The sequence below is a fragment of the Chelon labrosus genome (assembly GCF_963514085.1).
Source record: "Chelon labrosus genome assembly, chromosome: 2".
Taxonomy (NCBI): Eukaryota; Metazoa; Chordata; class Actinopteri; order Mugiliformes; family Mugilidae; genus Chelon; species Chelon labrosus.
The window spans coordinates 4,445,359-4,463,525 of record NC_140338.1 but is presented as its reverse complement, the minus strand read 5'-3'; the positions used below and the strand labels follow the sequence as shown (position 1 = coordinate 4,463,525).

Sequence of the window (18,167 nt, the reverse complement as noted above, 5' to 3'; positions counted from 1 at the left end):
TTATTTTGAAAACTGATGAAGAGCATGTCCTTGTTTAATGCTTTTTTTCAGGTTTCAGTTTCAAAATGGATCAGAGACGGAATGCTACCAAAAATCACATGATCCAAAAGTTAACTAAATGTGTGGTCAAATCTCTAAAAAGTGGATGCAAATATACCTCCTTCCTAAAACCTGGAAACAAACTAATACGCCAGGAGAACAATGATAAATTTGAAACTCTGAAAACATGTTCAAGAAACACTGTAAAGAGAAGAAGGAAAACTCTGGTATAAAATAATAATATTTACCGGAATCTGAATGTTTTACAGACTCTTAAAACACTATCCAAGCTTTCACTGAGTTTCAAACCCTCAAAAAACAAAATCACAGTTTTAGATTATGGTATGATCTTAATCCCGTAGAAATGCACATCTTTATGGATGAAGATAAATGAGGTTCATTTGGACATTAAACATATCAGATCTACAGTATTAACAGACAGTGAGTGAACTGACCTCAGAGTCTCCAGTTCACAGTCCGGACTCTCCAGAAAACCACACAGCTGCTTCACTCCTGAATCCTGCAGCTTGTTGAGATATAGCCTCAGATGTTTCAGATGGGAGGGGTTGGACTTCAGAGCTGAGACCAGAGAATCACAGCTGATTTCTGTCAAACTGCAGTTCTTCACTCTGAATAAAGAATAAAAGATGTAGACGAAATGTTGTGTTGAAATGAGCAGACTGACTTTGTCCTTCTGTCTCACACACTTGGAGATACTGAACATACATGAACTAACTAAGGAACATTTGACACATGATTTAAACTGGATAAATAAAGAAACTCTACAACAGCTCCAGTCAGCGAACTGACCTCAGACTCTCCAGTCTACAGTGTGGACTCTCCAGTCCAGCAGACAGCAGTTTCACTCCAGAATCCTGCAGGGAAGCATTCTCCAGGTCCAGCTCTGTCAGATATGAAGGGTTGGACTTCAGAGCCGAGGACACAACTTCACAATCAGTCTCTGACAGTCTGCCTACATTAAGCCTGCGTTAGAAAACATATAAAATATGTATTAATATCAGTCAGTTTACTGATGACTCTTCAGTCTCTCTCATAGCTGCAGACTATTAATGACAATCTCTGTTCTGCTTTCATCTTGCAGAAGAAGGAGGGAACACCTTCTCTGTTCATTTGTGATTGGTTGATCCTAAAAGCTAGATAAAAATACACTTTTGGTGATAATTGGCCTAGAATGGACCGTCAAATCAATAGACTTAATAATAGAATCTAATCTCTATGAAGACTGTGGAATTATAATATTTATGTTGGTTGGTGTTGAAATCTTCCACAAACCAAACAGACATTATGTTAATGATCACATCTAGTTTTTTAATGCAAGTGTCAAAATATAGGCCTACACTGGATTCATTTTATGGTTTAGTGTATTAATACACATGATTTCAGAAAATACAAGTAAGATAAGAAAAACCTTTATGAATCACCAGTTCAGGTGGGGCAGTTTTGTTCCATGTAATGTAATTACAATAAAAGTGATGACATCTGTACTCACAGAGCCTTTCTGCAGTTCCTCACAGCTGGGAGCAGTCTCCGCCATCCCTCCTTAGATGTGTTGTACTTCTTCAGTTCAAACTCATCCACAACCTCCTCTGACATCTGCAGCAGGTAGGCCAGAGCTGAGCAGTGGATCACAGAGAGTTTCCTCTCTGATCTGTTCTGTGTCTGTCCTGAAATCAGGAATTCTTGGATATCCTGATGAACCGAGAGGTCGTTCATCTCTGTCAGACAGTGGAAGATGTTGATGCTTCTGTCAGGAGAGATTTTATAAGTGTTCATCTCCTTCAGCTTGTTGATGGCTCTCTGGATGATTTCTGGACTGTTTTCTGTCTGACCCAGCAGGCCTCCTAAGAGTCTCTGGTTGGACTCCAGAGAGAGACCATGAAGGAAGCAAACAAACAAGTCCAGGTGACCATTTTTACTGAACAGGGATTTCTTCATGGCTCCATTCAGGAAGTCATCCAGAGATAGGCTGCCCATGTCATACTCCTTCTTCTCCTTCTCTTCCTTTCCCTTCTCCTCCTCCTCCTCCTCGTTATTTTCCTCCTCCTCCTCTTCCCGTTCCTGTTCCTTCTCCTCCTCATCATCCTCCTCCTCCTCATCATCGTCCTCCTCATCCTCTTCCTGATCTTCATCATCATCATCCTCATGGTCATTCCCTAGGAAGTCCTGCAGGACCTCTGTCTTCTTGTTGGTGTAACAGTGGAACATGTAGACTGCAGCCAGAAACTCCTGAACACTCAGATGAACAAAGCAGTAGACTGTTTTCTGGAAGATCACACTCTCTCTTCTGAAGATCTCTGTACAAACTCCTGTGTTCACTACAGCCTCTGTCACTTCCAGACCACAGCGCTCCAGGTCTTCTTGGTAGAATATGATGTTTCCTTTCTCCAGATGTTCAAACGCCAGCCTCCCCAGCTTCAAAAGAACTTCCCTGTCAGCCTCCATCAGCTCCTGTGGACTCGTCTCATGTCCCTTATTGTACTTGTTCTTCTTCCTCTTTGTCTGAACCATCACAAAGTGTGAGTACATGTCAGTCAGGGTCTTGGGCAGCTCTTCTCTCTGCTCTGTAGTCAACATGTGCTCTAGAACTGTAGCAGTGATCCAGCAGAAGACTGGGACTCCACACATGATGTTGAGACTCCTGGATGTCTTGATGTGGGAGATGATTCTGCTATTCTTCAGCTCTTCATCACTGAACCTCTTCCTGAAGTACTCCTCCTTCTGGGCGTCTGTGAAACCTCGTACTTCTGTTACCCTGTCAACACATGTAGGAGGGATCTGATTGGCTGCTGCAGGTCGGGAAGTGATCCAGACGAGAGCTGAGGGAAGCAGTTTCCCCTTGATGAGGTTTGTCAGCAGCACGTTGACTGATGCCTTCTGTGTGACATCAGACACAACCTCACTGTTGTTGAAGTCCAATGAAAGTCTGCTTTCATCCAGGCCATCAAAGATGAACAAAAGTTTACAGACAGCTAGCTCCTCTGCTGTGACCTTCAGTAAAGTTGGATGGAAAACATGGAGCAGCCTGAGAAGACTGTACTGCTCATCTTTGATCAAGTTCAGCTCCCTGAACGAAAGCATAATCACTGCACTGACATCTTGGTTTTCCAAACCCTCTGCCCAGTCCAGAGTGAACTTTTGCACTGAGAAGGTTTTCCCAACACCAGCCACACCCTTGGTCAGAACCACTCTGATGTGTCTCTGTTGGTCAGGTAAGACTTTAAAGATGTCGTGACACTTGATTGGAGTGTCAGGGAGAGCCTTCATCTTGGAAGCTGTCTCAAGCTGCTTCACCTCATGTTGCGTATTAACCTCTTCACTCTGTCCCTCTGTGATGTAGAGCTCAGTGTAGATACTTTTGAGGAGGGTTCCACTTCCTGTTACATCAGTTCCTTCAGTCACATGTTCACATCTCCTCCTCAGACTGATCTTTTGTTCATCGAAAACCTTCTGCAGACCAACATCAGCTGGACAAAAAAGAACAAACATGAGACAAAAAAAAAAACAGTCATCCCTGTTAGAGGTTACAAAGAACAGAAATCTGATTTCTATATGTTTTATGAAGACTTGTTTCTTCCCATAACACATTTTTGGGAAACTTTAGAAAGGATCTACTTTTTTCTTCGGCCTCTGAGGGGATGTGCCAGTGTTCCCAGATCTTTATCAAACAGCTCCCTGTGATTATTCCTTTCTCACTCAAATATTAAAGACTAATCCACCAATAAAATTGTGCACAATATGCTCATCTTTTCTTTTTAGCAGCACCAACCATGAAATGCTGCTAATCACATGATAACACGCTGTATTTCCTCTGGCTGTTTCACACTAAAGGCCTAGGTACTGGAGCAGAACCAAATGCAGTGAATTTTCACTTGGAGTTCATTTAGAATGATATTTATAATGATCTTAAATCCCGATGATGTAGAGCACAAAAATGCATCTGGATTAAATCAAGACTTTTCCAGAAAAGAGTCCATGAGCAGACAAATGTACAGTCTTACTTGTTCTGGATCTTTCTCCACACTGGGGATGGGAGGAGTCTCCTGATGAAGATGACTGGTCCTTTCCTTTGATTTCAACTCTCCAGCTTTCATCAACACACGTTCTGAAATGGAGGTTCTCAAGTTTTTTACTAAAGAAACACCAGCAGTCCTTCCTGTAAAAACCCAGACTATGATCTTTACCACTTGTACTAAAATGTCTGAGTCATGACTATAAATCTTTTGGTAGAACATGTCTGCTTCATCCTAAAATCTTCCATCAGTTCAGTTTACAGTAGAAACAGTCTCTTACTTTGTGTCTGAGGGTCCAGGTTCTTCACTGAAGCTGGATACAGACTCTGATCGCTGTCTTTGGTTCTGACTTCTGCAGAAACAAATGTGTTTTTATTCTCATCAATCATTCAATCAATCATCACGATCAATTCTGAGATAAAAGTCACACACAAACTACAGTTGCTGCATATAATGAGAAGGTTTCACATTTCTAACAGTCCTCTGAGATTAGATAACCACTTTTCTATGACAGCTACCAGAGATGGTTAGAGGAAGACTGGACTCATTATTTATATTATAGTCCCAAAAACCTTGCCAAAGTATTTTAGTAAAGCTAATCAACCATCAGAGACAAAAAAAAAAAACATTATACTGTGATTCTAAATTAGTTAAATATACAAGTCATTAAACATCAGAACAGTCTGATATTTCTTAGCTGACATTCTGAGGTGGCGTGCTATCAGTGAAAAGTGGAATTAGTCCCTGGAAACAGACATTTTCCTTTGTGTCTCTAGTTGAATTTATATGGAAAATGGCAAGCATTCTAAGTAATTTTAAGGGTGCTTTTATTTTGAAATTCCACATCTGAATGCTTTGATATTTCCTGCGTGAGATCCTGAATTGGCATACATTCAGTGTGAAGTGTAATAAGTTTTTGGAAGTAATTGTTCCTGATAGTGGACTGATAGATCAGATAAACATCACATTCTAACTATACTGGCTACTTGCTACACACTGACTATGGGAGGATGAGAAAACCGCATTTCAATCCATCCACTAGTAACCCAGCTGCAAGTCTTTACAGACTTCAACATTAGGACAAATATATCTGAACAGTGGTGAATAGTGAATTCTGTTCTGTTTCATCCTAAAATCTTCCATCAGGTCAGTTAGTAGTAGAAACACTCTCTTACTCAGTGTCTGAGGCTCCAGGTTCTTCTTTGTCTGGATTTATATCTTTAGACTTGTCACTCTTCTTAGACAGACAGATGTCCTCCTTTTCCTCCATCTTCCGGACTTCCATCAGTCTGAGAGGTAAACCAGTAACTCTCAGTGAGTATTAATTTCAGTTAGTCAGCTGTTTTCTTAACTGCCATTGAACCACACACCTGGTTGCCATAATGCAAGGAGAAATCAGAGAAACCTGATTTTACTTGGTGAGACTTTTAAGACCTTTTTAAAACCATACTATTGAAATATAAGAGCTTGTGTTTACAAAATGTCTGAAAGAATTAAAATTAAATTCACCTTGCTTCAGTTTTCTTCCCTCTGCTATGTGACTCAGAATGGAGTCTGAACAAATTCACTGACACTTCCACTTAAAATCACATCAATTTGACTAATAAAAAACGAGACGCTCCTGCATGTTGGACTGGATCTGGATGTTCGTGAGGGACAGTGAGGTTAAGGTGGACAAGCTTTCATCTCAGCCTGTAGACAGACATCTGGATCCTGGAGACTCTGCTCAGTCCTTCCTGTCTTCCTCTTCTGGCGTCAATCTGAAAGTTAAACCAGTAGCACTGAGTGTGACTTCAGGACACAAGAATCAGGACAAACAAGTCTTTCAAGTGACACAACCAGAAACACCAACAAAACACTACACACTCTTTCCTGTCAGTGTCTTTGTGTCATCAGAAGGTAAATCTAAACCTTCTTCATGAACCAGAGGGTTAGCAGTTTGATCCCCAAATGTGCCACAAGCTGAAGTGTCCTTGAGCAAGACACTGATCACTGTGTGAGCGAATGGGTAGATGTGTCTGTGACTGTAAAGAGCATTGAGTACCAATAGGTAGAAAGGCTCTATATAAAAACAAGTTCAGAAAGCTCAATGCCAAAACGGACTATGAGACACTGACAGTAATATGATAATAATGTTATGTTAACACTCACCCTTCTTCCTTGTTCAATCTTTTTCTGTCGAGTCAAAACGTCTGAGCTGATCTCATAGTTTCCTTCCTATACTCATGAAACTTGATCCCTTGCTCAGGTGAGCTCCTCCCCTCTCCATTTACTGGAAGTCAGGTGAGTTAATCTTGTGTTTATGAGCACCACTCATAAAACACATTAAAACCATGCCAATAAAATGTTCTTTTCCAGACCAGTAATAAAAAACAAGAAGCTCCTACATGTTTGACTCGATCTGGACGTTTGTGTGGGACAGGTGACAGTGAGGTTAAGGTGGACAGGGTTCTGACCCTCGACACAGGAGACCTCCAGGAGTCTTCTCCCTTTACACGAGCAAATTCACATTCACGTGGCTGAGTTAGCAGGAGCAGGTGAACTTGGATCAAGTGCATCAACAAAAGGACCAAAAGACACTTTTCACATCGTGGTTCTGAATCTCAGTGTGGTGTCTCCTGTCATCTCCATCTTGCAGCAAGTGACTCCACCTAACTCCCAGCCCATTCGTAAATTGCCAACATGGTGGAGACAGGTGTCAGGCAGACAGCTAGGAATGTGTGAGACCAAAATGTATTTTTGTACCAGGCGATAAACATATATATATTTATGGTGGAAAGTTTTTATCATGGAGGTCTATGGGAACTGGCTCACTGCCTTTTAGAGGACCTTCAGGTTTCTGGGGTTCTATGATTGCTTCATTATTCAGCCCTGAAGGTTGCTGCTTGGTTTCCCACTGCATAAAAGTCAAAATATCATAGAAACAAGCACTGCAGTGTTTTACTTCTGTATTCAATATTCAAGATACATTATTAATCCTTTAAAAGGAAATTGTAGTCTTACAGTAGCAGTACTTCACAACATCATCACTGTAAAAACAATAAGCAGCCCATACAGCATATAGACAAAAAGACCTCCTCTATCTCTCTGTCTTGCACTTTGGAGGGATGAGCATCTTACTGTGCGAGCTCTTCCTGAAAACCTCTAAGGCATGCAGTGGGTGACTTTCGTTACTTGTGATGGCCTTCATTTTCCTTGGTCTTGATCAATCTCTCAAAACATTTCAGGGCTATGGGCCTGAAGTTGATGGGACTGCTGGGGTGTGGTTTCTTCAGGACAGGGACTATTATGTACTTTTTAAAGCAGGTTGGGATAACACACTGTCTGAGTGAGAGGTTGAATATCCCTATTGTAAACAGAGGAGTCAGCTGATCAGCGCAGGCTTTTCTACACGTCCACTAATGTCGTCTGGTCCAGCCACTTTCCTGGTTTTTAAGACTTGTTTGTCCTCCTTGCTGTGGTAGCATCCACAACTTTTCCAATAAATCCTACAACCGCTTCAGTAAACTCCTCAATGTCTTCACCTGCTCTGCTGTGAAACATGTCCCAGTCGGCTGAGTCCAGCACTCCCTGCAGAGTGACCTCTGATTGCTCATCTGCCATGTCACTTCTCTCACTGCAGGGGTTCCTGCTTCAGCTTTTGTTTGTATTTAGGCATGAGAAAAACAGCAGCATGATCTGACTTTCCAAAGGGGTAAAAGGCTTTGCTTTGTAGCCTTCTTTGAAAGGAGGGTAGCAGTGGTCTAGAGTCCTTACTCCACTGGTGGGGCAGTCGATGTGTTGAGTATAATTCCAGTATCACCTTTTTCAACAATGAGGGCCGCTTCGCTCTAGCCTGGAGGGTGGAAATCGCCTATGCAGTTTAGATAGTGCAGCATCTGTGTCCACCTGGGGTGGAATATAAACGGCCCTGATGATGGCGATGACGATAAAGTCAACTAGTGGGGTAGTGGGGTTGGCATCTTAAGGTTAGGAGCTCTCTCCTGATAGACCAACAGAAATATAGCCAAAATATGAGTGTGATTTAATGTTTGTGTTAACCCCACTCTTTTTACATGTACTTTGACAATACTGTCGCATTGTAAGGTAAAATATGGCCTGCATAGGCTAGTGAAGTAGAGAAACGTCAAGATATCAGAACACCATGAAAAATGATTCAGTCATCAAGCATTACATCATTTAGAATAGATGCTAGAGGGTCAGTCCTTTGAATTAAATAAGTATTTACTGGAGAAAAAAACAATACCTATTTCAGTCTCCACAACCAGTTTTGGCAATATTGTGGGTTCTTTATATCTCTTCACCGAAGAACCTAGATTAGACTATAAAAAGTCATATTTAAATAAAAATGAGTAAACGTTTGAAGGCACAATTTATTGATAAGAATAAGAAAAAACTTTATTAGTCCTGCGATGGGGAAATTGCAGTTTACAACAGCTTACAGAAAAGGCAGAATAAAAAATAACAAGAGCAAAAAGAGCAGCTATGAAATAATGAAAAAGAATCCACAATATTGCCAAAACTACATGTACTTTGACTTCTCCTGATAATATTGTTGTATTGTAAGGTAAAATATGGCTTGCATAGGCTACTGAAATATGCAAACGTCAAGATATCAGAACACCATTAGAAATTATTCAGTCATAAGTCTTTACATCATTTGAAATATATAATAATAATAATAATAATAATAATAATACATTTTATTTAAAAGCGCTTTTCAAGATACTCAAAGACACTACATAAAAAGGACATCAAATTAGCAAAACAATGTGAAATATAACATGAAAAACACAATAAATAATAATAATATGCAAGAGGGAAGTCCTTAGAATTAGACTAGTATTTATTGGGGAAACAAATACCTATTTCAGTCTCCACTACCTGTTTTGTGGATATTGTGGATTCTTTGAAAATCTTTAAAGTTTGCAAAAGCATCATAAGACTGATTAAAATAATTCGATTCATTCATTCATTCATCTTCTGTAACCACTTGTTCCTGTTATGGGTCGCGGGGTCTGCTGGAGCCTATCCCAGCTGTCATTGGGCGAGAGGCGGGGTACACCCTAGACAGGTCGCCAGTCTATCGCAGGGCTTAAAATAATTACAGTTCAGGATTATTACTGGCCTTATTCAGAGCAAATTCTTCCTCTTCATTCAATTTGGCAAGCCAGCTAGAAGAAAAAGACAGAGGATCTGTCATCAGGTTAGAGGCGGGGTACACCCTGTACAGGTCTCCAGTCTATCGCAGGGCTAACACAGAGAGACAGACAACCATTCACACTCACATGCACTGCTACAGCCAGTTTAGATTGGCCAATTGATTTATGTTGCTTAAATGCATTATGGTGTGGAGAGAATGGATGAGGTTACAGGTTTGTGTCTATCACAGTTTTGTAGAAAATAATTCAATGTTTAGATGTTTTTTAAAAGTTTCCTTCAATTAAATCTGTTAAAGTGCTGCTCATCAAATTAGTTAATAAACACCATGACAACTCAACTTGCGCTGCGTGAATGGCAGTAAGAGAAAAATTAACCAGTTTCTCAAAATGGTCGATGTGATAAATTGTTTAATGTTTAATGAACAAAACAATATACAAAAAAGCCATAAATGAGGTGAGAGTCCACTTCCATCTTGATTAGATTGTTTCTTAGCAACAGGGGCTGGATGGTGTTGAATGCACTGGAAAAGTCAAACATTATCCTCACAGCAGCATTCCCTGTCCAAGTGTGAGAGAGTCCAATGGAGCAGGTAGGGGATGGCGCCCTCCACCCCCACCTTCTTCTGGTACGCAAATTGCAGTGGGTCCAGAGCGTGGTGGACCTGGGGCCTGATGTGATGGAGCAGCAGCAGCGTCTCCATGGTCTTCATGATGCTGGATGTCAGGGCAACCAGTCTGTAGTCATTCATCTCCCTCGGGTGTAGCTTCTTGGAGACAGGGAGGATTTTGAGTTTTATGCTGTTTGCTCCAAATATTAAAATTATTGAGATAACTTTTTTTATGAACAGGAGGATTTAAATTTTTTCTTTTTAATACGGGCTGAATTAAATATTCTATGATGTGTTTCCTGATATGTTTCTTCAGCTTGGAATCTGTGCTTTGGTTCTATAATCTATAATTACAAAACAGCTGCAACAAATCTGAACTATCCAATACATCTCTTTGTATTTATTATTTACAGTAATCATTGCCTGATCACCAGCTGAGGTGAAGAAAAAACTGGCAGGAACTGAAGGAGGAAACATCACTGAACCTCTTATGGCCCTTAGATTTTTGCGATTGACTCAAAATAGAAAGACATTTAGCTTCTACTTCTAAACTCTGTGTTTGGTAAATTATATTTCTTCCGCCAGTTCACAGATATGTCAGTGTGACTGACTCATGTGACAATGAATCTTGTAAACAGTGTTGAGTGACTCTTGAAGTGTGTGCAACCTGAAGCAGGTCATGTGTTCAAGAGTGTGCTGAGGGCCAAGCTGAAGAGACCACACTGTTGTGGTACAAAGACGAGGAGATCCTGAACCGGAGCAGCTCTGCTGTCTCTCTGCTTCTCTCTGTACACAAGCAGGACTTCAACTCTTTATTGAGATATGTGTGGCTGCCAACCCTGCAGAGGAAAAGAGTCTTTCAGTCAATGTGAGTACAACCTGCAGAGAAAAGCACACAGACAACACAGGTAAGACTGAACCTTGTTTTCTTGTCATCAGTGAAGCAAAATGGTTCAAGAATGGTGTATTTCCTCAGAGAATCAGAGTCTCTAGTCTACAGAGTGGGCTCTTCTGAAAATCGTGGAGTTGCTTCACACTTGAAACCCACAGCTTGTTGTGACTCAGGTCCAGATGTTTCAAATGGGAGGGGTTGGACTTCAGAGCTAAGACCAGAGAATCACAGCTGATCTCTGCCACACTGCAATCAATTAATCTGAATAGAGAATAAAAGACATAGATAAATAGTCATGAATGGTCAGATCTCCTGATGCATCATTTTGTTTTCCAAGTCTGAATCCTGGAAAAGCTGAGAGCATGTCCTTGTCTCCTGGTTGAGGTGTAAAGAGAGAATGTTGCTAAAAATCACATGACCCAAAAGCTTCTAACTGTGTGGTCAAATCTCTGAAGTTTCAGTTTAAAACCTGGAAACAAACTAATTCACCAGGGGAACAGTGAAGTATTTGAAACTAATGCCATAAAAATGTACAGGTTTATGGATGAAAGTATTAGATATATCAGATATATAATAATAATAGTAACAGACAGTCAGTGAACTAACCTCAGAGTCTCCAGTCTACAGTCTGGACTCTCCAGAAAACCACACAGCTGCTTCACTCCTGAATCCTGCAGCTTGTTGAGACTCAGGTTCAGATGTTTCAGATGGGAGGGGTTGGACTTCAAGGCTGGTCCCAGAGAATCACAGCTGATCTCTGACAAACTGCAGTACTCCAATCTGAATAAAGAATAAAAGATGGAGATATTCATCATGAATAGTCAGATGTGTTCAGGTTTTAAATGTGCAGCTCAACATCACTGTGTCAGCTTCATTGACTTTAACAACTAACAGTGGACATTTTCTCCAGTCTCTGCTACAAACACTCGTCTTGAACAAAAGGACATTTAGGGAATCACCATTAACTGACAAACTTTCTTTGAAGACACATCAAATTAAAAAAACTGAAAATAAAGTTTTGCAAGCTTGCAGAATGATTTAGGAGTCTGAAAAAATGAAATTTCTGTTATGTTGTTAATGTTATTTTGTGTTGAGTTTTCTTTCTCCACAGCTGCAGAACTCTTCTTCTAGTGTTTCTTCAACATGTTTTCAGAGTGTCTCTGTTCTCCTGGTGCATCAGTTTGTTTTCCAGGTCTGAATCCTTGTAAATGTTGGTCTGAAAACTGCTGTGAAAATGTGATTTAAACACTTTGGAGAGCTTCAATCTCCCTCTTCTAAAGAGTGACATTTTATTTTGAAAATGAAGAGCATGTCCTTTTCTCCTGCTTTTATTTAGGTTTCAGTTTCAAAATGGATCAGAGAGAGGACGCTGCTAAACATTACATGATCCAAAAGCTCCTAAATGTGTGTTCAAATCTCTGAAAAGTGGGTGTTGTAAAGTCAGCTTTGAAACACGATTGCAAATATACTTCATTCAGAGTTCAAAATTCAATTTTACCTTTTTAAAATAGAATTTTCAAGGTTACAGAACTTTTTACACTCATTCTCAGTGTTTTCAGATCACAGTTTAAAACCTGGAAACAACCTAATACACCAGGAGAACAGTGACAACTTTGAAACTCTGAAAATATGTTGAGGAAACACTGAAAATAAAAAGAAGAAAGAAAAGTCTGATACAAAATAATATTTACAGTGATCTGGATGTTTTACAGACATTTTTAAACATTATGCAATCTTTCAAAAACTCTGACAAAACTTTCACAGTTTTTTACAGTTTATGGCATGATATTGATCCCACTTTTTAAAAGGTCATGCAAGCTTTCAAAAACTCTGACAAAACACTGAGTTTCAAACTTTCACAGTTTCAGATTATGGCATGATCATGATTCCATAGAAACATACAGCTTTGTGGATAAAAAGTTCTGGATGAACATAAATGAGGTTCAGTTGGTCATTAAACATACCAGATCTACAAAAGTAACAGACAGTCAGTGAACTGACCTCAGAGACTCCAGTCTACAGAGTGGACTCTCCAGAAAACCACACAGCTGCTTCACTCCTGAATCCTGCAGACTGTTGAGACTCAGGTCCAGATGTTTCAGATGGGAGGGGTTGGACTTCAGAGCTGAGGCCAGAGAACCACAGCTGATCTCTGACATACTGCATCTCTCCAATCTAAATAAAGAACAGAAGATGTAGATAAATTATGAATATCCAGATGTATTCAGGCCTTGACCTTTCACAGGACAAGCAGTTACAGAAGATGATTGAATGAAGATGTGTTCAGGTTTTAAATGTGCAGCTCAACATTCTGTGTCAGCTTCATTGACTTTAACAACTAACAGTGGACATTTTCTACAAACACTCATCTTGAACTAAAGGACATTTATGGGATCACCATCATGATATAATCTGACATAAGAGGTTTTGAAAGCTTGAAATTAAAGCAAAAATGTTTGAAAGAGTAAAACTCAGTTTTGAAAGCCTTCAGAATGGTTTAAAAGTCTGAAAATAATCCAAATGTCTGTAAATGTTATTTTGTGTTAAGAGTTTTCTTTCTCCACAGCTGCTGAACTCCCTTTCTAATGTTTCTTCAGCATGTTTTCAGAGCGTCTCTGTTCTCCTGGTGCATCAGTTTGTTTTCTAGGTCTGAATCGTTGTAAATGTTGGTCTGAAAACTGCTGAGAAAACTTGATCAAAACAGTTTGGAGAACTTGAATCTTCCTCTTCTAAAGAGTGACATTGTCCTCGTCTCTTGCTTTTCTTCAAGTGTCAGAGTTTCAAAATAAAACTTCACCCCTTGAAACTGAAAGTTTCAAGGTTTTAGAACTTCTTACACTCATTCACAGCACTTTTCAGATCACAGTTTAAAACCTGGAAACAAAAAAATACAGCAGGAGAATAATGACGAATTTGAAACTCTGATATAAAATAATATTTACAGGGATCTGGATGTTTCACAGACGTGTTTAGTTTCAGTTTATTGCATGATCTTGATCCCATAAAAATGTACAGCTTTGTGAATGAAAGTTCTGGATGAACATGAATGAGGTTCAGTTGGTCATTAAGCACATCAGATCTACAATACTAGCAGACAGTCAGTGAACTGACCTCAGAGACTCCAGTCTACAGAGTGGACTTTCTAGAAAACCACACAGCTGCTTCACTCCTGAATCCTGCAGGTAGTTGTCACTCAGGTCCAGATGTTTCAGATGGGTGGGGCTGGACTTCAGAGCTGAGACCAGAGAATAACATCTGATTTCTGAAAAACTGCTGTCTGTCAATCTGAATAGAGATTAAAAGATGTAAATAAATCATATATATTCAGATGTGTTCATGTTTTAAATGTGCAGCCCAATGTTACTGTGTCAGCAAGGGCCTTGTATGTAACTAATAGGATTTTAAATTCTTTTCTGGCTTTGACAGGGAGCCAAGAGAAGCAAAAACTGGAGTAACATGATCTCTCTTGCCAGTTCCTGTCAATGCTCTTGCTGCAGCATTTTGAATGAACTGGAGACATTTAAAAGAGCTATTTGGAGTCAGACAGTAATGAATTACAGTTGTCCAGCCTAGAAGACAAAATGCATCAATTATTTTTTTCAGCATCACTCTGAGACAGGATGTTCCTAATTTTGACAATATTATGAAAGTTAAAGAAGGCAGTCCTGGTCAATTGCTTTATGCGCCAATTAAAATCAAAGACATAAAGGCTTGGAGTTCAACCAGCTGATTAGTTTCAAATGGTTTCATAAATGTAAAGGTTTCTTGGCTGCATAGCAATGGATGTTTGTGAAGTGTTTCCAAATAAAATTGTCAAAGGTAATATTGTATAACATGAAGAGTATTGGTCCCAGCACTGGACCCTGAGGAACTCCATAACTTTGTATAAGAAGAATGATCATTGTTGACACAGACAAACTAGAATCTGTCTGTAAGACAGTATTCAAAACAGCCTAATCATCCTTTAAAATGGAAGTTTCAAGGTTGGTCATTAAACATAACGCCTCTACAACAGTAACACACAGTCAGTGAACTGACCTCAGAGTCTCCAGTCTACAGAGTGGACTCTCCAGAAAACCACACAGCTGCTTCACTACTGAATCCTGCAGCTTGTTGAGACTCAGGTCCAGATATTTCAGACGGGAGAGGTTGGACTTCAGAGCTGAGACCAGAGAACAACAACTGATCTCTGACAAAGTGCAGCCATTCAATCTGAATAAAGAATCAAAGATGTGTGTTCCGGTTTTAAATGTGTAGCTCAACATCACTGTGTCAGCTTCATTGACTTTAACAACAGTGGAAAATTTCTACAGTTTCTGCTACAAACAATCATTTATGGGATCAACATCATGACATTAACTGACATAATGTTTTGAAAGCTTGAAATCAAATTAAAATGGTTTGCAACTGTGAAACTAAGTTTTGAAAGCTTGCAGAATGTTGTGAAAGAAAAAAATTGAAATGTCTGCAAATGTTATTTTGTGTTACAGTTTTCTTTGTCCACAGCAGCAGAACTATTTTTATATTGTTTCTTCAACATGTTTTCAGAGTGTCTCTGGTACATTAGTTTGTTTTCCATGTCTGAATCCTTGTAAATTCTGTTCTGAAAACTGCTGAAGAGAAAACTTCTAAAGAGTGAGCGTGTCCTTGTCTCCTGCTTTTATTCAGGTTTCAGTTTCAAAATCGATTAGAGAGAGAACACTGCTAAAAATCTGTGTGTTCAAATATCTGAAAAGTGGGTGTTGTAAAGTCAGCTTTGAAACACGACTGCAAATATACTTCCTTCAGAGTTTCAAAATAAAATTTCACCTTTTAAAATGGAAATTTCAAGGTTTATACTCATTCACAGCATTTTTCAGATCACAGTTTAAAACCTGGAAACAAACTAATACACCAGGAGAACAGTGATGAATTTGAAACTCTGGAAACATTTTAAGAAGTACTGAAAATAAAAATAGGAAAACTCTGATATAAAACAGGGATCTGGATGTTTTACACACATTTTTAAACATTATGCAATCTCTCAAAAACTCTGACAAAACTTTCAATCCATTTTTTCACAGTATTAGATTATGGCATGATCTTGATCCCATATACATTTACAGCTTTATGAGTGTAAGTTCTGGATGAACATAAATGAGGTTCAGTTGGTAATTAGATGGATCAGGTTTAACAATAGTAACAGACACCTCAGAGTCTCCACTCTACAGAGTGGACTCTCCAGAAAACCGCACAGTTGCTTCACTACTGAATCCTGCAGCTTGTTGAGACTCAGGTCCAGATGTTTCAGATGGGAGGGGTTGGACTTCAGAGCGGAGACCAGAGAACCACAGCTGATCTTTGACAAACTGCAGTGCTCCAATCTGAATAAAGAATAAAAGATGTACATAAATCATGAACAGTCAGATGTGTTCAGGGGTGCAGCTCAACATCACTGTGTCAGCTTCATTGACTTTCAGTTCAATAACGTCAATAACAATACAAACTGTCTTATGCTTTACAAAAGGCTGTCTGAAACATGGCCTGAAATCCCCCAGAGCAAGCACAAAGGTGATGGTGGCAACTTAAAACTCCCTTTTACAGGAAGAAACCTTGAGAAGAACCCAGCTCATATGGAGAGACCCATATGCCTAAGACTAGCCAGGTAGTGACAGGAAAGGAGAGTGAAGTGAGAGAGAAGGAGAGCAGGAGGAACAAAATAAATATCCATCTGTCATAGAGACATACACTATATTACCAAAAGTATTCGCTCACCTGCCTTTACTCATTCTATGAACTGAAGTGCCATCCCATTCCTAACTCATAGAATTCAATATGATGTCGGTCCACCTTTTGCAGCTATTACAGCTTCAACTCTTCTGGGAAGACTGTCCACAAGGTTGAGGAGAGTGTTTATAGGAATTTTTCTTCCAAAAGCGCATTGGTGAGGTCACACACTGATGTTGGTCGAGAAGGCCTGGCTCTCAGTCTCCGCTCTAATTCATCCCAAAGGTGTTCTATCGGGTTCAGGTCAGGACTCTGTGCAGGCCAGTCAAGTTCATCCACACCAGACTCTGTCATCCACGTCTTTATGGACCTTGCTTTGTGCACTGGTGCACAGTCATGTTGGAAGAGGAAGGGGCCTGCTCCAAACTGTTCCCACAAGGTTGGGAGCATGGAATTGTCCAAAATGTTTTGGTATCCTGAAGCATTCAATGTTCCTTTCACTGGAACTAAGGGGCCAAGCCCAGCTCCTGAAAAACAACCCCATACCATAATTCCTCCTCCACCAAATTTCACAGTTGGCACAATGCAATCTGAAATGTACCGTTCTCCTGGCAACCTCCAAACCCAGACTCGTCCATCAGATTGCCAGATGGAAAAGCGTGATTCATCACTCCAGAGAACGCGTCTCCACTGCTCTAGAGGCCAGTGGCGGCGTGCTTTACACCATTGCATCCGACGCCTTGCATTGCACTTGGTGATGTGTGGCTTGGCTGCAGCTGCTCGGCCATGGAAACCCATTCCATGAAGCTCTCTGCGTACTGTACTTGGGCTAATCTGAAGGTCACATGAAGTTTGTAGCTCTGTAGCAATTGACTGTGCAGAAAGTCGGCGACCTCTTTGCACTATGCGCTTCAGCATCCGCTGACCCCTCTCCGTCACTTTACGTGGCCTACCACTTCGTGGCTGAGTTGCTGTTTTTCCCAAACGCTTCCATTTTGTTATAATAGAGCTGACAGTTGACTGTGGAATATTTAGGAGCGAGGAAATTTCACGACTGGATTTGTTGCACAAGTGGCATCCTATGACAGTTCCACGCTGGAATTCACTGAGCTCCTGAGAGCGGCCCATTCTTTCACAAATGTCTTGTTTCACAGTCTGCATGCCTGAGTGCTTGAATTTATACACCTGGGGCCAGGCCAAGTGATTAGAACACCTGATTCTGATCATTTGAATGGGTGAGCGAATACTTTTGGTAATATAGTGTACATCTGACTAAGGCATACATGTAGAATCTGAACATGACACAAATACAACATATAGCGGATGCATGTTACATATATATAAAGCGGGGGGGGGGGGGGGATGGGGAAAGGGACACACAGCAGTTTCAGTTGATCATTAAACATATTAGAACTACAATAGCAATAGGCAGTCAGTGAACTGACCTCAGAGTCTCCAGTCCACAGAGTCGACTCTCCAGAAAACCACACAGATGCTTCACTCCTGAATCCTGCAGCTTGTTTCTGCTCACGTCCAGATATTTCAGATGGGAGGGGTTGGACTTCAGAGCTGAGACCAGAGAATCAAAGCTGATCTTTGATAATCTACAGCCATTCAATCTGAATAAAGGATAAAAGATGTAGATGAAATGCTTTGTTGAAATTAGCAGACTGACTTTGTCCTTCTGTCTCACACACTTTGAAATACTGAACATATATCAACTAAAAAT

At 40.2% G+C, this 18,167-nt stretch overlaps 2 protein-coding genes across 2 annotated transcripts in view; both read right to left on the bottom strand.

Annotated features, from left to right (window-relative positions):
- LOC311507423 (uncharacterized protein) overlaps positions 1-18,167 on the bottom strand; it is a 62,431-nt gene that overhangs the window by 11,229 nt on the left and 33,035 nt on the right. The window contains exons 10-15 of the mRNA XM_084571748.1: positions 17,884-18,057; positions 15,922-16,095; positions 14,771-14,944; positions 13,844-14,017; positions 12,734-12,907; positions 11,339-11,512 (exon numbers count right to left, since the gene is read on the bottom strand). Coding sequence (XP_084427874.1) covers positions 11,339-11,512; positions 12,734-12,907; positions 13,844-14,017; positions 14,771-14,944; positions 15,922-16,095; positions 17,884-18,057 — 1,044 coding nt within the window. The remainder of the gene's footprint in view (positions 1-11,338; positions 11,513-12,733; positions 12,908-13,843; positions 14,018-14,770; positions 14,945-15,921; positions 16,096-17,883; positions 18,058-18,167) is intronic.
- Positions 837-6,284, bottom strand: LOC311504791 (NLR family CARD domain-containing protein 3-like; the record flags this gene model as incomplete). The annotated part of the gene is made up of 8 exons (XM_084568081.1): positions 6,222-6,284; positions 5,580-5,830; positions 5,246-5,440; positions 4,351-4,422; positions 4,059-4,162; positions 2,128-3,524; positions 1,550-1,653; positions 837-1,023 (listed from the first exon to the last, which is right to left on the bottom strand). The coding sequence occupies exons 3-8, from the start codon at positions 5,353-5,355 to the stop codon at positions 837-839; spliced, it is 1,974 nt and encodes a 657-aa protein (XP_084424207.1). The 5' UTR covers positions 5,356-5,440; positions 5,580-5,830; positions 6,222-6,284.